Below are 22,476 nucleotides of genomic sequence, written 5' to 3'. Positions count from 1 at the left end.
GGTATTGATATTGACTTTATGAAAACCTCTTTTGTGTTCAGTCATAGCTTGTTTTTCCTCAAGCCAATTCGATTCACCTGGGACAAAAGTCTTTCTGGTTTTATTTTTGATATTTAACATACCCTATATTGATCTTCTCTAAATGCAATGAAAACAAACAAACAAACCCCAATCCCATACCAAGAAAACACATAAAAAATTTAGAGAATTGCCCTCTTGGTTGAACAGATTGAACATAAGTATTTCGCTGGATTTCATGTTGAGTTATAAAATTATTTTGAGTCCTAGCAATATATATTCTAAGTTATTTGCTCGGTAGATTAAACAATTATAAATATTGAGTGATTCAACTGAGCAGCCAGTGGTGGGTGGAGTGAATAGCGTGTTAACAGTTACTGGAGCTCTGCTTCAAGAGACAGCAGACTATTGTGCCTAAGTAAACTTGCTAAAGTAAGCTTAGTAAATGCTATTTTTCTAAATACTTAAATTACTTATTTTACTGTGAGCTCACCTGAGTGTTTTCCAATGAGATTAAAACCCCTCATGGTTCACAGACAAATTTACTAAAGCTAAAGGGAGAAATACTGTGAGGGTCAAGAAACCCTTCCAGGGAGTTAGGACTGGACAGCCATCCTCAGATATGTTGTGGTAAGACAAGAAAATCAATTCCTATCATACTGCAACTAGAATCTCTCTCACACATCAATCATCTTCTCTGAAATAAGTATTCTAAATTGTGTGTGAGGGGAAAAAAGCAAGGATAATTATGTTGTCTCCAACAGCCCTTACAAAAAAAGTCTGCATTTTTATGGATTTGGAGAGATACTTCTGCCTGCTTCCCTTATTTCTGCTTTCTGGTATAGTTCCTTCGAAGAATGCTTTATGGGAAGTTACTATTAAGTTGTGCAATGCTACCAAACACATAACATTGCTGCTACTGTTCTTTAGAAGCAACCTATCATACCTTATTTAATTTCACTGGTCTTGTACAATGAGTCCCAGACTCAACGTTTAGCTAAATTGCCCAAAGACACTCTTCAACTATATGTAATGCACAGTAAGTAACTCTTCTGTAAATTGCCTGGGAACATACTGCAGAACAATTCTCAAGAGAAAAACCACATCTGAAATATTTTCTCATGCACCTTCTCTCCGGGTGACATTCCTCTCTTGTTCCAGATTTCCCCCTCAGTGTGACTGAATGGACGCTGCCTTTTTACACCCATGTTTGTTTGCATTTGCCTCTTGTTGATATTTATGATGACTGTTTCTGATACTGTTGCAGTATGATCTTATTTTTGGCAGACTATTCAGTGTGTTCAGGTTCCAAGGGGAATGGAAGGAACACAAGCTGTCTCCAAATTGAAGGAATCGATTCTAATTTCTGAAGTCAGACAGGCTTTCATTTATTGCTTATTGACTCTATGGAGAGATAATAATAATGTTGATTCTTTCAGTGAGAAAGACTATTACAGAGGACAACGCACTCAGTCAAGAAAAACGCCAGATCTCCTCTTTCCTAGACCACTCTCCACTCCCCAAGGTACAAGCTGGGCTCTTTCCAGAAGCACCACATGCTACCTGACCAGCTTAGTCAGAGGTTTGGAGTTTAAAGAGGGTATGAATCCTTTTGAACACCAGTCCAACAATCAAGGAGAAAATGAGACTGTGCACAAGTCTTCTCCACATGTACACAGCATTAGTGAGCAGAATAGCTGGCAGAGCCAGCCGTTCTCATCCCACCAGCCCAAGGAGTCACCGTATGTCACCCATGCACACAAAAGTCTTTCGAACAAGGCACCAAGTTCATCCATACTCCTCTCACCAGCCGTGATGGACATCCAGCCTGCTCAGGCCTCAGGCAAGCTTTAAACAGACCCTACTGGAATCACTGGGCTTGATGGACCAGCTCCCACATTAACAGAGTCTACCTCAGTCCCCCTCCTCCTCCTCAGCGTCAGTCGAATCACACCCAGTAAAGCAACAGAGAAGTTTTAGCAGGCACAAATTACTATTTCCAGCACAGCAACTGACCAAGAGGATTCATCCAGAAAGGCAAGTCTGATATCCAGCTGAGTGTCCCCAACGGGCTTTGTACCTTCAAGTTAATTGCATTCTAGAGCACAGTTAGGGCATTGTTACACTCCAAGGACTGTCCAGGTCTTTTACCCATTCTTTGTTTTTCTTGGAAGACTGGGATAAGAAGCAGCATAGGAAGTGAAGGAGAAAATGTATTTTCTATAGGGTGGGTTTTAAATTAAGTTGTTAAAATAGTGCTTTTTGGAAGACTTTCCTTGAGTTTCAGGGAAGCAGAATCTATTCTTATTCTTTCAGATGGTTTTTAGTCATGATGATGATACCAAAGACAGGTTGTAAGTAGATAAAATAAAAGCAAACACTCGAACACCTACACCAATTGCCAACAATTTCTGACCTTTGTTTTTTAAGTAAAGCTTATATGTCCAGCCCAGAAAGCAGTATCTCGAATACTTATGAATGTGTTTTCTCTTTCTTTTATATTTCTTTCTACTTCAATCTAAAAAAAAATCCCTAAATTTACTTGTAAAAAACAGTAATATGTTCCACATACAATCATTTTATATTTGACTATATATACTTCTTAGAAATTAATCCATCTAAAAACCCCCTAGCATGCACAGTCACTCACATGAACATAATCTTAATTTTCTTTTCCCCATTGCCTCCGAGTAAAGTCTACATGGATTGGATAGAAATGGTTATGCCTTTCTATTTTAGCTTTTGAAGTTTCATTCCAGTTTAATCACCAAATAATCATGTTGTCTCCTTTCTGACACATTAATACATAGTTTCTTTTGCCTCAGTCTTGTGTTTTAAGACTGCATTTAATGATGAGTGCATACCTTTTCCATAAAGCAGTTTCCCTGTGGTACGAAGGAATGAGGTAATTTACTCTAACACATGCAAAAATGCAGAAATACGTATGCTGACAAATCTTCACCGTCACTCTGCACAGTTAACTTGAACTGCTCCATATTCTCCGAGTGCTTTGTTGTAGACTTGTAAAGAATGTAAAGAAACCTGTGTTGAATTATATGGAGCATCAGAATTTACTATTGCTGTCCACCCATGCTGGCAGGAGGCCACTGAGTTTTCCGTTGTTTACAAAATGTTTTCAATGATAAATCTCTTTGCTATTTCCTATACAAAGTTATGCACTCAGATGTGCAGCATATACTTTGCTGCCCTAAGTGCTACAGGGAGACAAAAACCATTTTAGAGAGCTGAATTCTGGTTGCACTTCAGCATGCACATCTATATTTGGGTTTGTTTCATAGATTAGAGCATAAAGCACGGTTATGATAGCCTAAGTTTATTCCCTAAAGCATTGCAAACACCATTTACCTATTGCACTACTGAAACTGTAATGCCCAAATTATATTATCTTTCTAAAAGATTTTAAAAGTTTGAGCCAGAAGACTCTCCATAGAAATACTTCAGACAAACTTCCATAACAAATCCAGAAAAACAAACCTGAGGATGTATAAAGATTTTAATAACACTCATTGATATTTTGAAATGACGATAAATAGATCATTTTATCACATTTTTCTAGTCTGGATACAAATCAACATTCTCTTTAGTTAGGTGACTTAATTATTGCAAAGAATTCAAGAAAGGTGAAAATAAGCCCCAACGACCTCAAGCCTGCCAATATACCAAGCTTATGTTTTCATTTTATTTGAATAGAAAATGCCCATCAATCTTTGTCAGAGAGACACTAAGCTGCTGTGGTTGTTTGTCATCATTTGTGTAAGAGCCAACCAGGTTACCCATCAGTTTGTAAATATTGTGATAAGTAATGCCTGTTATCACAGGCATTACTTGAAGCAGCACAAGCCTGATTAACAAGAAAACTGGAAATTATTTTAACCTATTCCTTTCCTTTTCTTCTTTCATTGTATGTAGTAATTTGTAAGCAGATTTCTTGCACACACACTCACACACACAGCTACTACCTTCAGCGCACGACACCACCAAATTCTTACAATTGGCTTTTTTCAGGTTATCAGCAATCAGCCTATCTTACTACCCCAGACAGGATTAAATAGCCTGTCCATGATCCATCTGTAAATGTAAAATTAATTGCCAGGCTCTTAGATGTCTCTTTCCATTTTAACCATGTTTTATAGCAATTCACTTTTAAATACGTAACAAAACTGTTTATGCATAGAGAAAGCAAGATTTTATTTCAAGACCAGCTGGAGCCTGTGAAAAGGAGAGACAAACACAATCCTCTCTCAACTCAACTTTGCCTATTTTCTTTGCCTTAGCTATTTTTTTTCCTGTACATAACAGTAATTGGATAGTCAGAGTTCTCCTTCTGACATCTAAATATAATCATTGCTGAAGTCTTATCTACTTAAAAGATAAAGACACTAAGTTGTGCCAAGTTATTATAGTCACAGTACCATATGTGAAAGACTTTCATTTTCTGTACATGGCAGCAAGAACGCTTCCTTTTAAGGCATAATTCATGGTTTCTACTTAACACGCCCATGGTGACCTTAGGACTCTGCCTTACTAGCTGGAAACAAATCCTGGTAAATATTGCAACTCAAAAATACCATCTTGCACTGAATGATTTAGCACAAAAAAAGTCTGAAGTTATATATTTGCTGAAAAAACTCCATGGACTTGACTTGCAGAGAGCTCTCCTAGATCACATAGGACAACATTAGCTTCCCAGTCCCTTTACTTCCTACTGCTTGATTTATTTTTTTCCCCTAAAAGAATCATTCAGTGTTTCAGCAAGATGAAGGGTATTAGTATCCAAAAAAATAAAAGAAGGGATAAAATAATGAAGGAATTATTTTAATTAAAGAAATCGGCTTCCTCTCACACCAATTTTCACAGCAATTTAAGGCTAAATGAACAAAAGAACCTATGTATCTTTTAACATAGAGGGATCTATAGTACTCACACTCTTTCAGTGCAATACAAGGAATAGTATTGAGCTTGACAGGGGATATCAGATCTGAACTGGTCAGTGAGAAAAGCAGATGATAGCAGTATGGATCAAACCTCCAGACTGCAGAGACAGATCACCCTCCACAGCCATGTCTGAACCACTGTGGGTGTGTATTTGGGGCAGAGCAGCCCTAGAAGTACTGAATTCAGAGTACATCACCCAGTTGGCATATAATACAGAACCTGCAGCCTGCCCAGCACTCCATGCTGTCATAGTTGCTTTTACAGAATCATTTAGGTTGGAAAAGACCTTTAAGATCATGAAGCCCAACCATAAACCTAACTCTGTCAAGTCCACTATTAAGCCATGTCTGTAAATTCCACATCTACACATCTTTTAAATACCTCCAGGGATGGCAACTCAACGACTTCCCTGGGCAGCCTGTCTCAATGTTTGACAATCCTTCCAGTGAAGTAATTTTTTCTAATACCCACTCTAAACCTCCCCTGGCACAACTTCAGGCCATTTCCTCTCATCCTATCGCTTGTTACATGGGAGGAGAGACCAACACCCACCTTGCTACAGCCTCCTTCCAGGTAGTTTTAGAGTGTGATGAGGTCTCCCCTCAGCCTCCTTTTCTCCAGACTAAACAATCCCAGTTCCCACTCCTCATAAGACTTGTGCTCCAGACCCTTCACCAGCTTTGTTGCCTTTTTCTGGATACTCTCCAAAGCCTCAAAGTCTTTCTTGTACTGAAGGGCCCAAAACTGAACACCGTATTCAAGGTGTGGCCTCGCCAGCGCCAAGTACAGGAGGGCAGTGACTTCCCTAGTTCTCCTGGCCACATCAGTTCTGATACAAGCCAGAACCACTGTTGGCCTTCTCGGCCACCTGGGCACACTGCTGCCTCAGATTCAGCCAGCTCTTGACCACCAATCCCAGGTCTTTTTCCACCAGGCAGCTTTCCAGCTATGTATCCCCAAGCCTGTAGCATTGCATGGGGTGGTTGTTACCCAAGTGCAGAACCCATCATGTGGCCTTGTTGAACCCCATACTTTGACTCAGCAATCCAGCCTGTCCAGGTCCCTCTGTAGAGCCTTAGCAATGCTCAAGCTACAACAGCTGCATGCTCACCACTGACCGAGAGTACATGGCTGTAGCAATCAATGCCAAAAAAAGCCAAGGCTACACCATATTCAGGACCCACCTCTGTAGGAAGATTTGAGTTTTCAGCCAGATCGACTCCTTGTGCTGTTCCACACTTATCTTTGTTCAAGCAACAGTGGCAGCAAAGAGCACAGGCAGGAATGCCCAGGGGCCGCTGGAGGGAAGAGGTGAGAGGGCAGCACATGGGACTTGATTAAAGATAAAAGATTTTTAAAAAATAAAAGATAGTTAAAATGAAAACTTTTTTTAAAAAATAAAATCTTACCATGATTAATCCTATCTTCAGGATGGGAGTTTATGACAATTCTTCCTTGCAAAATACAAGTATAAGAAAGTGGAGTAGGTATTTTTACCATTACCAGATCTATGAGAAACCCCAGAATCAAATCCCTTTCTCTTCCCAGGAAGCTCCAACTTGTTGTCCAAACCACTCGCCTACCACACAATTTCAGTTTTTACCATTGAAGCTGCTGTCTTTATTTAATGCTTAAGCCACATGTTTTCTGCCATAGAGAGAAAAGAAAAATAATGAGAGGCAGGATAGGCAATTGTTTTCCAGTGCCTGTCACAGTGTACAGCCCTCTTTTTCCTCTTCCTGTATTTTCTGTGGTGTTCAATCTTGTGTGCATGTGCAGAGGCAAAACTCCGCAGTACTGAGGCCCTGAAATGAGTTAAGCAATGGCTTGCTTGCCTTCACTCTCCCCCCATCCCTCCCATCATTGAGGCACTTCAGCACCGACAGAATTCAGCCTGACCAGGCACATATATTTTCCACATGTAGAGAATTTAATGTAGTATTTACATGGTAACATATACAGTCAGTCATCTATAAGTCAAGAGTCATTGTCGATACTATAAGTCATCAGCATAAAAGTCAATCAACAAGTAGACATTCACATTTTGAGATATATTATGTTAAGCATTTGGATGATAAAAATTATGCTAGATGAACTTACAGTTACTTAAGAGATTTTATAGCTCTAAATCTTAGAATGCTTAAAAATATTTTTCTTCACAAAGATTTGAAGGGATTTGAAAGGTCACTCAAGTCATGCAGCTTTCTTCCGTGACTTTGTGAACTTCTGGAAGCTTACCTGGCATTCATTGTGTGTGGTTATTACAAGGATAAAAAAATCCTCCAAGGAATATCTAGGTTATAAAAAAGGGTTGCTATTGATTCATTATGTAGTGCTTTCTTCTCTTGAATCAGTACTAAACCAAAGTCACACAATGAAGCTGGATGTATGGTGATGCTTTAAATGCTTCATATAAGCCATAAAACAGTTTTTATGGTCATTTCTTGCTATATATCCCACAGCGCTATTTGGGCAAGCGGTAGGAGAATGTATGCACTGGTCAAATTTCAACTAGATTATTACCCATTTCTGACAGAGTCTCCCCCGAGTTTTAATTAAACAAGATATTATTTACCAATTCTGTTGCGAAAAGTTTTTACAATAGGGGTTAAACTCTTCCTGTGTGTCTGTTCAGAGAGGCTGTTTTGTCAGCAGTGAGTTAAATGATCCCAGATTTTTTTTTTTTAAGTTGCTAATTATGAACACTTTAATAGTTATAACAATATTGCTTCTTTCTTTGATTCATATAAACTACTTTACAGAATTTGTTGGAAGACAAGTTTTACGTGATGAAAGAATCTGACCCTGGGATACACTTCCAGGCACCATTTCACTCCTTTGTGTAACAATCTGCATTGTTGAAAGGAAATGTATGTATACCATAGATCCCTAGGGATCTCAATTTAGATACTCTGTTAACCTAACGCTAAATGAAAAAGAGAGCTCTTTTTGCATTCATTCTTTAAAGTAACTTGGACTAACTTCCATGTGCTGTCCTTCCTGGCAAAAAAAAAAAAAAAACAAAACCACAAATCAAAAAAGATTTATCCCTTTTTTTTTTTACAGCTTGCAGGCAAACTTTGGCTGCTTACTCTAGACAGGGTGCTGCGCTATGGAAAGTTTATGCTTTGTGCATGCAGCTAACAACCAAAGTCTTCAAGCCATCTAATCTTTGGAAACATTGGACATTCCCTGCATGTTGCAAAAAAGAGGAGGAAATTAAATTTCCTGGTATTTTCTATGAATTTCAAATTTTCATTAAAAAAAAAGAAAAGATAGGAAACCATAAAAGTTAAATATTTTTGGTAGCCTTTGTTTGCCTTCTATTGCTATTCTTAAACCAAGTAACTATAAACATGACCAGGGTGTAGAATGCAACAAAGACGTTATTGACAACCACATCCTCCACATCCTCTCAATGCATTTGTACTAATGGACACTGAATAGTAAAATGTGATGCAGTGGTTACAGAGATACTTTAAACACAAATTAAACAAGCAGTCAAACAACCCACTATCTCTGGCCATTATTTCATCGTATTTTTTAGTCTACCCATTTCAGAAGTGATTGAAAAACAAAACATGCATGGAGTCTGGAGAAAAATAGTGGTTGAACATCCATTAATTAAGCTTTGTATTTTTTCAAAAACTTAATGATTTCATCTATGGTAACAGTGACAGAAACACCAACACATAGTAATAACCAGTATTTTGATAATGAATATTTGCAGACTTCCATGATCTTTTCTGTTATTATGCAGCCAAGGAGGAAAATCTTTTGGCTTCAAGGATAAAACTGTGTCAAGGACTTATAGAAGTATTAGCAACATAGCATTCTGGACAGAAAAATCATGCTCATGTTTGATGCTTAAAATACACCACCAACCCTTTCTAAGCTGTCAAAATGTAGAAAAAACAGATTTCCCCCCACCCCTTTTTTTTTCTTTTTTAAATCTGTAAAACACACATACACAATTTCTCTCATTTATAAAGAAAGACTGAGAAAAAGAGGGATTCTAAACAGAGTAGGATTAATATAGATTTTTCCCCTCATTTACCATAATCAACAGAACTGTTAGCAAGCTTCCTACTAATAATGAATGCAGTTCAAACTCTGATGCGTTTCAGATATAATCTAGAGTAAATGTTTTTTTCCTCCTGGAGACTGGTCTTATAACTGGTCTCTTCACATGATAAGATTCTTGCAGCAATGCACATACCAAATATTATTGCTGTGCGTTGGTATAGAAATCCCCTCTAGGAAAATCTTACGTATTTTATGATATTTTGATGCCTAGCACTAACAGCAAAATTCATTGCAATCTATTTTTGTTAGAAAGGCCCGTCTGCAAACAATGCCTCTTTAAATCATTGAGACTATCCATGTGATTTGGGCCAGTGGGCATAAACTGATTTAAGAATTTTAAATTTAAAACAGGTTGGTAATCCCCAGTGGATGATGTGACTGTGAAAATGGAGCTTATCAGGCTGCTCTGCAAGTCTGTTAACAGCACAAACCAGTCTGAGCCTGAAGGTCTAACATTTCCTCATCCAGAAATGGGAAGCAACATCCATCTGCATTTATTTACGAAGAAGGAATCTGTGCCAGTTGAACAGGAGTTTCATTCTCAGGTGCTGATTTCATAGCAGACAGCACATCGGCCCTTGCCACCCCGTACAGTCACACAATAAAAGGCGTTGGTGGGACTGAGTTCAGGGATCCAGTGGAACTTACAATTACACAAGAAAAATTAAGACAAGAGAAGATTTGAGGAAAGCATTCACTAGGCCCAGCTGAAGAGGTAAAACCAGGGAATCTGGGTCAAGGACAACGTTATCAGGACACCATGCACTTTGTAAACCCAAGCGTATAGCCATGGACTGCGCAAGACTGGCTCAAGGGAAGCAGAGTCAGTGAGCTGAGAGGGAAGGAGAATGAGATGTGGGTGAGGGAACTCTGAAAGCAGGACCAAAACTGGATACCGATGAAGTTGGAAACTGAAAGGAAGGGCTGAGATGAGACAGAAACAACCTAGCTAAGGAGGAAGCCATACACTTGTGAACTCCAGGACTTGATAGGACTCCTACCACTTCTAGAGTGGTTTCAGAGTCAGAATGACCTTGCTAAGAAAGGGGCAAGAACTTGGGAAGAACACGGAGCATGAGATTCTACCAGGAAGCACCAAGAGAGAGGCCACTTCAGGAAATAGGGAAGGAGACAGGCCGGGATCTGAGAGTAATCTCAACACAGGCAGAAGGCAGTACCCCCATTGACAAAGGGCCATCCTACAGTACCTGAGAGCAGCAGGTTGAGCCAGGTGCCAGTAACGGGATCCATCAACAGCCCTCAGCATGGCAAAGTGGCAAACCAGGATAAAGGTCTATCCACAGACTCCTGTCAGCAGCAGCTGGATATCAAATTGGAGATACTGCTATAAAATAAGCCCTAGGTTCATCCAGGAAGCACTAGTAGGGACCAGCACTCACACAAGGGTGTGCCCCAGGCTGAGCTTAAATGACCTTCTGAGCCCTTCAGGGGAGGGTGAGTTGGCATATGGGACCCAGGTGAGTCTGGTTGGGGTCATTAAGGTCTGTTAGTGAGACGAAAGGGGGAAAACAGGGAAGAGGTTTTTCAAATATTTAATAGATGAAATGTTATGACTTCTTCCTTCCAATAACAGACATTAGCTTAATGAGGCAGAGGTCTTGTTGGCATTCAAAGGGGCTATAACAACTCTCCAAAACAGAAACACAGCCTCCACTGTCTGAGAATCTTCTTGTACCAATGCTGACAAGCAAGTTCCCTTAATCATGCAAGTCATATTGACAAAATTACATTTTGATAGTTTCATCTGCAAATACAGATACTTCATTAGAGATCTGAGATCCCGGTATTTCTAACCAGCATAGCTATACTCACGAAATCCTGAAATGTAAACAAGCTGAGAATCTCTCCATTAGTTCCATGTCAACAAATATCTATGTGCCTACAAACATTTCATCTACGGCACTATGAAACAAATAATGAGATTGACGTTTCCTTACACACACATCAATCAAATAAAGTTTATGCACATAATAACAATAGGTAACATTAAACAGGACTTTTCTGTATCTAGCATTAAAAAATATTCTATGGGGTACTTCAAAAGTGTATTTCTTCAGGAAAAAAAAAAGGTATGTGCAAGTTTCCTAAAGATCTGAATGAAATCCTGGAATACTCATTTTTTCTGGCCATCTTTTAGTAACTTAACGCTCTCCTGAAATAAGCATCAGGAGTCCAGAACCTACCCATATTTCTCAACCATAAAATCACTTTGTTTACTAGAACAGATATCTTCCTGTGTATTACAGACTTACCAAAAATGGTTTTGAAAAAAGAAGAACTAAAGTGACTACATTGCCATTTATCTGAGAAATATGAGTTACGTCACCTCCCAGTGGTGATGCACTATGGTATAAATTACTGTTTTCCTTAAACTAGCATCAGTACAGGGAGTAGTCTCTCTATGGAAGTATAGGATTCAGTGACATAACCTACCTGCAAGATAGCGTCTAGGAAGTTCAAGTATTGCCATACTACCTTGAAAAAGACAAGATAGGTGCTCTCACAACAGAGGTAAAATATAGCTACAATCAACCGCTTTCCTAGGAGATGCAACATTCCTTTTATTTTAGTGTAATTTACAAGGATAAAGCAGTCAATTGCAATTTTTAATTTACATAAATTGAGAATTCAGCTTCAGAAAAGCTGATTTCACTGCAGTCTTTCAAGTATACATTGCTCACTTCAGCTGGCTTTGAAATATAACAAAGGCAGAAAAAAAATATCTTTTTTTCATGAGATAATGCTGGAAGTCCATTCACTGAATTTCATGATTTGTTCACTTGGGAAAGCACCTGCTTGTAAAAGAGAGGAAGACTCAGGCCTGCAATAAAACATTAGTTAAACGGCAAAATGAGTCTATGGATCAAAAGCATCAAAATAAATAGGACGTTTTAGGTTTCATGGAAGTTGACAACTCTTTATTATAAGAATGAAACATTGCAACAAGGTGTTGGATCATTTATTGAAACTAACGTTTGCATAACTTTTCAGTGGTTTGAATTCATATTTGTAACATTTGAGACTTAAAAGAAATGATAAGGAAAAGAATTATCCCTTCTTTTCTTTTTTTTTTTGTTTTTAACATGCCTGTGTGGCAAGAATGCTGGAAGTTTGACAGGGGTGGTACCATCTATATACATTTAGGAAAACATGCTTGCTGTGGGTGTACAAAAATAAAATTTATTTGTTAAATTACACATAAATATAAGGTACAAATGTATTTTTAAAATACAGATAAAGATAATCACACTTGCATTGTGTACATATGAAAATACAGTATTTTAATATTCAACATACACAGACACATTTATGATAAATGCAACTAGTTGGCAATGCCATTTCTTCTCAGTCTGGTTTTTTTTTTATTCTTTATGTCTTTTCTTTCCAGTTTTCCATAAATATGGAAAAATAGGCTTTTGAAGCAATCAGTTCTGCCGGACATCTTGCAGCAGCTTGTTAATTTCTGCCACCAGCTCACTGGCATCCATGAGTTCGTGTTTACCATCACTGAGGTGGTTAAGCACATTGTCAAAATCATCTTCTTCGTAATTCTCTGGGATCTCCTCCATGGCTGGCAGCCATTTAGAGGAAGGCTGTGCACTTGAGTGAGTCCCCAGAGTGGGCCCGTTGTTGGCAGGATTTTGGAAATGTGTGCTGGCTGCCCAGGCCGCCACCCCCTGCGGATAATTTACAGTCTTGGCTGGCAAGTGTCCCTTCCTGCGCTCTAATGAGTTGGAACGATCCATCTCATTGCACTCCATGTAGGCGTCTAGGGAGGGAGGCAGCAGGCGCTGGAAGACACTGCTCATTTCAGAGAGGAGAGAGGAGGTACAGGCGTCCCCCGTCTCCTCCTCACTCTGGCATTCTTTACCAAATGTTGAAAAACTCTTCTTCTTCTCATTGGTATCAGTAGGCTGCGGATCTTCCTCCAGGCCTTGCTGCTGCTGCTGCTGCAGCTGCTGATGGGGTGACTGGAACTCCTCCCCAGGGATGAACATGTTACTTCTGTAATCTGAAGAGGGAGATGGCAACGGCGGCATCCAGCACTGGTCAGAGTGTCCCAGAACCCTGCACTCCTCTGTGCACAGCCGCATAGCTGCAAGGGAGAAAAGAGGAGAGGTGAGCATCCTCACCCTGCTGCAGATATCACAGTCACAAGGACTGAACTTCTCCAAAGTTGTTCAAATCTGGGGTTTGGGTTCACTTTCTGTGTGCACGAATGTGACAAATGCAGATGGTCTGGAGCTAAAAGTACTTCCATTTCTGAATGGTCTCAAAAAAATGAGAACAATAAATGCAGAACATGCAAGACAGTAATGTGATCTCTTAGCTAGGGCTTAAGATAAACATATAAATTCCAGGTGGAAAACTAGCACTGGTGATATAAAGCCATTCACTCCCTTTATGCACTGCTGTTTCATATAAAAAATGTAAAATAAATGAAGGTGTTTCTACCTCCAAATGTTTACTTAAGGTTTAGTGAAGCATTGCACATGCAATTAGAGAAGCATATCAGAGTAATAAAGTGGGAATAAATGGACAGAGGGATCTCCTTCTTCATTAACACATCTCCTTTTGATCTGACAATGAGGTGTGTGTTGAATACGAGGTGATCCACTGCTCTACTACCTTTCTAACTGAATCAGTTAAACTTTAATCCAGTATCGGAACATACAGGGCTTAATTCACAACCCGTGTGACTCCAGTGTTTATCCGGGAGTTGGTCTGACTTGAAATTTCAGCTCTGTAGCTCAGGTTACTGGACCATGCTGGTTCAGGTACTGGCACAAGGAGGACTCTGACCCACAAGGCGGGCACCCAGGCCAGCCAGGCGGACTGAAGAGCAGAAGACAACAGAGCTGCTCTTTCAGCTGCTTGGTTTTTTGTGGTATTTCTCAGGGAGAAGCAATGCAATGGGGGAAGTGACTGCATCCCTGGGACCTACACTGGTCTGAACTGGTCCATGGAGAGGCACTGCAAAAGTCCTACATAAGGACATGAAGAGGTCTGGAAATGGTTACTGAAAGCAGACAGGAAACCCCCTGTTTGGCAGACCTGCCAAGAGGGATATGACAAGAGAGAGGCCAAATTTTTCTCTCCAAAGGGAACTGACTCTGTACGACACAAAGCCTCAGCTCAGGCTGGGCACTGCCAGGGTGCCTGGCAGATGTAATGGAAAAGACCTAGGTGCTACAGGGGCCACCAACTTGAATTAGAGTCACATATGTCTTAAGAAAGGTTTCAGAAATGCCAAACTCTTTGCAGTATGCATATATTGACCATAAGAAACTTTTGCCCTAATCCCTTATCAATTAATGGTTAGATCAGCACATACAGAACAGCGTTTCTTTCTCTTTCTCTTTATATATTGAATACATAAGAAATGTTTGCAGCCATACCCTGCAAGTTTTCCATCAGATTTCCCGCCTGGCTCTGGATTAGTTTATCAAAAAATCTTTTTACAGTGGTGTAAGCAGAACTAGACAGTGTTTCAGCCTAGAACATACCAGTGATTGATAAAGTCCTATTCTCATACTGTCAACATTATTTATCTCTGTGCTTTACACAGCCTATCATATTGTTTGCTTTCCTAATGCCCTTTCCATTCCTCTGAGTGTAAACTTCCTCTGTGTCTTACACATGAGTGTATGAATTTCTTCAATAACACAAGTTCAGGCTGCACGCTGGATATTGCACAAGCTATTGCAAATGGCCTGCTGATACGGCAAGCTTCAAAGAAACAAAGCCACCTGGAAAATATCAGTGGCTGAAGTCTTGATACAAGTGACAGAAATGCCTTCAGGTGCTTTGTTCTCTTTAAGTATGTAAAGCACATATGTGCTGTTTTACAGAAAACACTGAAGAGTTAGGAAGGACAAAAGATATCCAAGCGTTCTATGGCACTTGGGCCAGCTCTCGACTCCTCCCAGAAAGTGAGGATTACTCTTCTAATTAAGAAGACTCCCGTAAATTAATGGGAGACTTTCAATAGTGACTATTACTGTGAGTTTTATTACTGATGTTGTCAGGATTGGTTTTGGTATAAACAATAAATTCTGACAGTCCTGAACATAAGACCAAAAGATACTCTGGGGAAACTGAATGCTATCACAGTCTGTCCTTGAATCAGCGATAAATAGAAACCCCCCAGATGCACAACAGCATTTATTTTTGTTTTGCCAGAATTTAAAGCTTAAGATGAGGGTTAAAAAGTGAGAGAGAAAGAAACAAGTCTTCCAGGGACAGTTACTAAACTTCCTGATCATGTCATTTCTGAAGTTTTGAGGGACTGGGTCTGTTCTTTTCCAGTTTCACCTTGAAGGGATAAACTGAAAGGACTTTCTCACAGCATTTTGTCTGTGTCCAGACTGAAAATGTAGAAACTTTTCAAAATGGGGAACAGGAAACCTCCAGGAAGTGTTCTTTTCCTTTTCATTTGTTTGGATTGCAGATCAATTCAAGTCTCATCTGAACAGTTTCAGCATACTTATCTGATAGATTAAAACCATGCAAATCTGGGTGAGATTAAACACCCTCCTGGATAGCCTGACTCGGTTCTGACTGTACTGAACAGGAGTTTTCCTTATTTCAAAAGCGATTAGCACTGGGCGAAGGCCGGGCACTTTTGGAAATCCTACCCTTCGGCTTTCTGTTTAGAAAATGAATTGCAAGAGTTGAAAATGAGTCATGGCCATTTCAGCTAGCCAGGAGAGTGATCACTCCTGCCTGCTGGCATATCCCAGCTGCCCACTGGGAAGGGGACAGCTCTGCCTTGGCAGCAGCAGGGCTCAATGCCAGTGCAAACATCACCGTACTTGAAGTTCCCTTGGCAACTGAGAGGTTCAGCAGATCCCTTCCTGCCTCTTTGCTAACCATAGGAGAGAATGAAGCATGTTAACTGGCAGAGTAATAAATTGTAGGAGCTGGGGGAGATGAGGACAAAAAAATATATTTCAGTTAAAGATTCTGAAAAAATAATAACTTTTCAAGGTTTCTGGTTTTGAAACATTTGGTAAATAAGACTAAGTTGGTGAGGTAGGTGATCACCTGGGTAGGTGATACAAGACCTTGTCTGGAGCAAAACATACAAAGAAAATGTTAAAATGTATAGGAAGAAGAGATTAAACTTCAGGGGTTTACACTTGCCTAATGTAACAGCATTTTTCTCGGGGTAAAATGCACCAAAGTCAAGTACAATCCCCTCATCGATGTTTTCCACAGCAGCTGAGGGAAGGAGCTGCAGCTTCTCTCCTCCAGCCCTGGTCAACATGTGGGGGTCACTTCAGGAGGGAATAGATGCTGTACCACTCCATAAAGGAAATGCACCCCTGTGTATAAAATGACTTTACTAAACTTTTTAAGCTCAGGGGCATGGTTTAGTGGCATGCAGGAATGGTTGGACTCGATGATCCACGAGGTCTTTTCCAAGCTGGTGATTCTATGATTCCTTGAACCATACTGAAATTACCTGGCCCTGTCAGTTACACAGACAAAACGAAATAGGATCTGAAGTAAGTACAGGATCTAGGGTACAACCAGTGGGTGTATAATTATTAAAGCAATTATAATATTCTTAGCATGATTTCTCATAGACACACTTTTATTCAAGTTATACCCGGACATAAATTTAAAAGTGGTACTTCATGCACATAAGTATGTACATCTGTGTCTATCTTACTTTCACTCACACTTTCCTAGCTTTTTTCTTTCATGCCCCCTGCCCCTGAATTGTACCTCTGAAGCTCTTTCTTATAGAAATTATGGTTGCAAGATTTAAAATCTGGGACATATTTAGATGGTTCCCTTGCCACTCAAGTTCATTTCAGTGAGAAAAAGTATACTTTTCTTTCTTCTCCATCCGTATTTCCAGAAGAGTTTCACAACCCATTTCTGAACGGTAGAAATTTGTACCATATAAAGTAAACCCGCTGTGGAAAATGTATCTCCCAAATTATAGTTCAGTTTATTTTTTAGTGTCTGACTTTGCAAGAACATCCACCCAGTCATTAAAAGACTAAGGATACAGAGCAGATCGTGCTTTTGGAGGGAATTTGGGGCCAGCTCATGATGATGTGAATAAGAGGGAAAAAGTAAGCATTGCTCTGGGCAGATTTTCATTTATGTTTGAGGTTTCATTTTAGTAGATATGTGAAGGCTTCAGCTCAATATTTATCATGAAGCAGAGTGAAAAGGAAGGAAACACGGGACTCGAAAGCTAAAGAATTTTTGCTTTCTCAGTAGTAGCTTTATCAAAGTGACAGCCAGGCAGCACTTTAAATAAACTGTTCAACTTCCATTGTGCTCTTACCTGCAGGAATTCTCCCGTCTGTAAGGAAAAGGTCACTGAATCCTTCCCCAAGAAGTCTGTCAATTGGAGACTCTCTCCCTAAATCATAATCACTGTCTCCAGCTTCACTATCACCCCGGCCACTGTCTTTCAAGCTGAATTTATCCATGTCTTGTAAGGCATATCTGTGAAGACAATTGTGGTGATGGTTGAATTTAATTATCTCACATACCTTATATTCCACATTTGATTAAAAGTACGTGTCTGTATTTTCTGATACATATACATGCATAGGTAGCAGGACAGTCCAGTTTCTTACCTGTAGCTTCTAGAATACTTGTTTCCTCGAAAACTTGGTCTCGGTTGATACTGGCCTTGGTGAAGCATTGAGAGAAGCTGAGAAACCTGCTAAAGAAAAGGTTAAAGACTGATTCCTTGAAATAAAAGCTCAAATTCCTAGCTGTAAACTCACTAATTCTCTTTTTGGGTTTGTTTGTGTGCTGTGGTTTTTTTTTTTCCTTTACAGTTTAATGAAATCAAATTCCTGCACATATATAATGCAGTATAACAAACTATTTTGTAGTATACTATCTGCCACAGGAAACATCTCAGGACCTTGTACAATGAGGAAATGCACTGCTGTTCATTACCCTCTGAACTCATAATAATTAATTCATTAACAAGTAAAGCAAGTACCTAAACAGAGCTGGAGTTTTGTTTTAACAGATTAGAATCAACCCCTTACTACTCCAGGATCCCAATACAAAATAAGATGTCATACAGAGAGTTCCCAGGACACAACTCTCATTTAAGCCATTACATAGCATTTGCAGTAAAAAAATGAGATTAGTAGTCTCAAAATTTGAGATTCTAAGATTACATATTGCAACAATTGTACTTAAACAGCATCAGTGTTCAATCTTTTAGTTCTCCATCCCCATTAATCAAATAATTTCCTATGTTGTTTCTCTATACAAATACTCTCTCTTAAACAGGGCTATATAGACTGAAATGGAAGACAAGCAAAAAAGACAGGGCACTAAACCAAAGCAGAGTACTGTCTATGCTATGTTCCACTGTTTTGACCTTACAGGGAAAAAACAAGAAATGATGCTATTAATAATAGATTTGATCGTGTTCCTCATAGTAATGGATTCAGTTGATATTGGAGTAAAAGTGCAAAGCTGTGACATCTAAAGAGGAATCCATAACATGTTCTCACTAGGCACTGACCTAATTGCCCATTGCTCTCTCAGGTTGCATGCAGAGTACCTCCACGCTCCCAAGTGAATGGATGTGCAAAATGAGGTATGGACCTTACCTCAACGGCCGGAGTAGCATGGGTGAGTTCCAGTGAGAAATTTTCAGGAACGTGGTTAGAGGAGATTGTCACCAGGCTGTTCAGCGATTGGTGGCTGTGGTGGCTCTGACGGCTGCTCATTTGTCCCCTTTCCAGGGTTGGAGATGATGATGGAGAAGCTCTGTGGTGAGATCTGATGGGCAAAGTGCCATTAACTGTTGGCACTAATGTAATGTCCCCTTTGTGGATCTGTCTTGAGGGTCGTTTTGGGTGGTGCTGGTAGGTCGATTCCGCCACGCGACAGTTGTAAGACCTGGTGTCCTTTTTCTCTCGATTACATCTTGTAGCAAAGATAACCATAATGACCAACAACACAGCACATATTGATCCTAAGGATATAATTGTTATCATGGAGACATCCAGGGACGGTTGACTTACCAAAGTTGCTTCTGTGCTTGAGAACGAATAAACATACTCAAAAACGGTGCATTTCAAAAGTGCTTTAGTACTAAGCTGAGGACTGCCTTTATCCTGGACTATCACAAAAAACTCCCATTGTTTTGCTGGAACTGATTCCACACTCACGTTGATAGAGATGTCACAAGTTTTAGGATCCATCACAAAGATGCTGTTCTCTTTGTCAGTTGCTATGGAGCAGCTGAGTTCAGAGTTCATACCAGAGTCTCTATCTGTAGCCCTTATCCTGGTGACAAGAAAGCCAATTCCAGCATCTTTAGGGATTGAGATTTCTGCTGTGCTGTTGCGTAGTGCTGGCCCCACAATGACAGGAGCGTTGTCATTTTCATCAATGATGGTTAGTACAACTGTGGTATTGCTTACAAGCTGCTGACTCCCTCCATCCCTAGCTTGAACCATAAATGCAATTTGATTTACTTCTTCATGATCAAAGGCTCGTAGGGCATAGATCGCCCCATTGGAGGGATCGATAGTCACATAGGTGGTTATAGAGCTTCCCAAAATATAGCTCTCCAAAATAGTATAGGTCACCTGTCCATTGTCACCTAGATCTGGGTCTGTGGCTGTGACTGATGTAATGTACGCTCCGGGAGAGTTATTTTCCAAGATAACAACTTCATATCTGTTTGTCTGGAAGCGGGGTGGGTTGTCATTTTCATCACTGACTTGGACAGTAAAGTGTTTCACCGTGGAGAGACTTGGCGTTCCCTTGTCCTCCGCTATTACAGTCAAGCTGTATTCAGAACGCTTCTCCCTATCTAGAGTGGCATTAGTCAAGATTAAATAGTTATTTTCATAAGTCTTTTGAAGTTTAAAGTGGCCATGTCCATGGAGCTTGCAAACGATCTCTCCATTCACACCAGAATCCTTGTCTTGCACTCTGACCAGGGCAACAAAAGTGTCCAGGGGTGACCCCTCAGAAATGTAAGCTATCTCTTCTTTCTCTGGGGACATCAGGTTCAAGCTAATTTCGGGCTTGTTGTCATTAACATCCACAATTTTAATTATAATTTTGCAGTGAGCTGGAATAGAATTTGGCCCCAAATCTTGAGCCTGAGCATCGATTTCATATGATTTGGTTACTTCATAGTCCACTTGCTTCAGTAGGGTCAGATGCCCCGTTTCTGAATCTATCTTAAAAGTCTCTATAATTTTGGCAGACACATGACTACTAAAAGAGTACACGACTTTACCATTAGCACCCTCATCTGGATCAGTAGCATTGAGGTCTATGAGCAAAGTCCCAATGGGCGAATTTTCCAAGAGCTGTATTATATATGACTGCTGCTCAAAAACAGGGCTGTTGTCATTGGAATCAGAAATGCTTATTTTCAGGAGGGATGATCCGGATCTCTGAGGCACCCCTTTATCTGAAGCAGTGAGTTGAAGTTCGTAACTTGACTTCAGCTCCCGGTCAAGCTCTTTGACCACGATCAGCTCTGCATACTTAGCACCATCGGTCCTGGTTCTCACCTCAATACTAAAAAAATCATTTGCAGAAAGGGAGTAAGTGTGAAGGGAGTTGTCCCCTACATCTGGATCGAAAGCACTGTCCAAAGGGATCCGGGTTCCTACAGCTGCACTCTCTGATATTTCAATAGGGATAAGAGCTCTGGAAAACTGGGGAGAGTTGTCATTAATATCCAGCACTTCAACTTCAACATGGAAAAGCTGCAGATGTTCAGTGGGCAGAGTGATCACATCAAACTCTATGGAGCAGTTTAAGTTTTTCTGGCACAGTTGTTCCCGGTCAATTTTAGCTCCTATGCTGATTTCTCCATTATTCTCACGGACTACAAGCAAGGGAGAATTCCCTCTCTGCATGGCTCGAAAACGAACCGCGGAAGGGTTAGGCATCTTTAATAAAACATCAGCTACATCCTCCGATAGTCTTGCAATCACCGATCCAACTCTCTGCTCCTCATAAATCCTGTATTTCAAATTCTTGCCCAGCACAGCCTTATTGAAAGATACTATCATCAGTGCAAAAATGAATATAAAGTACATTTTACTGCCGATTCGGTGCATTTGTAAGTTTTTGCAATTCATTTCTCCGAGCAAGTTAAAAAGCAATTACTTCGACTTCCTCCGGCACCTTAAACCCAGCGCATCTGGTCCTTTAAAAACTTGAAAACACCTTTTCTATTCAGCCAAGTATTAATTTCTTACCAGATCTGAAAACTTTTCCTTTTTTTTTCCTTATACAGGACAACCAGAGAGAATCTGTAGGCAATCCACGCTTTCTCATTTGACTCCCCGCTCCTTTTCCAGGGTGAAACGTGCTCCTCTCCCACCGCGAGCATCCAGGGTCCTCCCGCAGAGCTCCTCTTCCCTCTCCCTGCTCGCCGCCAGACTGAACACCCTCGCTCGCCGACTCCAGCCTAAAAATTCTCCCGCAACTTCACTCCCAACTCCTCAGACAAAGCTTTTTTTGCCCGACATGTGCTGAGTCCCGTCCAGCCAATCAGCCCCGAGAGCCGGGGCCAGGGAAGGGGGGAGTGGGAGGGGAGGATGGGGAGGATGCTGGGGAGGATGAAGGGGGGGGGCGGCTCCAGTGCCAACCCCTGCTCGCTGGTGCCACCTCCGAGGAAGGGGTGGGCGAGAACAGAAAGGACTAAACTTTAAATCGACTTCTCCACCCCGCCCTGCTTTTTCAGGGTACTTTCAAGCGGGGTTTTTTTTTTTTGGTGTTTTTTTTTTCTTTTTTTTTTTTTTTTTTGTGATTTTAATTCCTCCCCTTCCTGCCAAGAAAAAATGCGATCGTTTACATACTTTTAGGCTCCCTTGTTTAACTCACTAGGATTTTTTTTTTTTACTGCGTTTGCTGAGTAAATGAGCTGGGAATGACGTCCCTCTCACCATGCCTCAAGAGCATCTTCTTGCTGTTTATTTACCTGTTACCTGCATTTCCGCAACATCTGTGCTTCTTTGTGGAGCACAGAGAGATCTCCTTCATTCCATAAATCTCTCCCTGCTTCTCTCCAAGTCAGTAACATTTTACACACTCCTGTCTTTCCCCCTGGCTCCCTCTTGCAGCATTTCTGTCCTCAGCACAGCTGCATTCGCCTGAGCTTGGCTCATCTGCGTGTGCATGTGTGCAATTGTCTCTGCGTGTTTCTGTGCTTTCTTTGCTGTTCCTGTGGTTCTTCAGAAGATCTTTTTCTTCCTAGTTGAAAAAGCATTTCATGCTTCACCATGACAATCTGTGTTAAGTGCACCTTCTACATGCGAAGTGTTTTAAAGAAAAAGAAGCCACAAGATGGATTAAGTGTTGGGAAAGTGACAATTTCCTTGCCTTTCTGCTGTTGCTGAAAACTGGTTTTGCGTTTAC

At 40.4% G+C, this 22,476-nt stretch overlaps 1 protein-coding gene across 2 annotated transcripts; it reads right to left on the bottom strand.

Moving 5' to 3' along the window:
* Window positions 1-11,624: 11,624 nt before the first annotated feature.
* On the bottom strand, window positions 11,625-21,584 carry PCDH18 (protocadherin 18). Of its 2 annotated transcripts, none has more exons than XM_009562863.2 (4): window positions 18,690-21,584; window positions 17,688-17,776; window positions 17,390-17,553; window positions 11,625-13,177 (listed from the first exon to the last, which is right to left on the bottom strand). In XM_009562863.2, exons 1-4 carry the CDS (start codon window positions 21,192-21,194, stop codon window positions 12,507-12,509), a joined length of 3,429 nt encoding a protein of 1,142 aa, XP_009561158.2. In that variant the 5' UTR covers window positions 21,195-21,584; the 3' UTR covers window positions 11,625-12,506. The 2 variants fall into 2 exon arrangements, with proteins under 2 accessions (XP_009561158.2, XP_009561159.2); XM_009562864.2 differs by having other exon boundaries at window positions 11,627-13,177; window positions 17,688-17,773; window positions 18,690-21,583.
* Between the last annotated feature and the right edge of the window lie 892 nt (window positions 21,585-22,476).

This window comes from Cuculus canorus, chromosome 4 (genome assembly GCF_017976375.1).
Source record: "Cuculus canorus isolate bCucCan1 chromosome 4, bCucCan1.pri, whole genome shotgun sequence".
Taxonomy (NCBI): Eukaryota; Metazoa; Chordata; class Aves; order Cuculiformes; family Cuculidae; genus Cuculus; species Cuculus canorus.
This window is presented reverse-complemented; position numbering and strand designations above follow the sequence as displayed.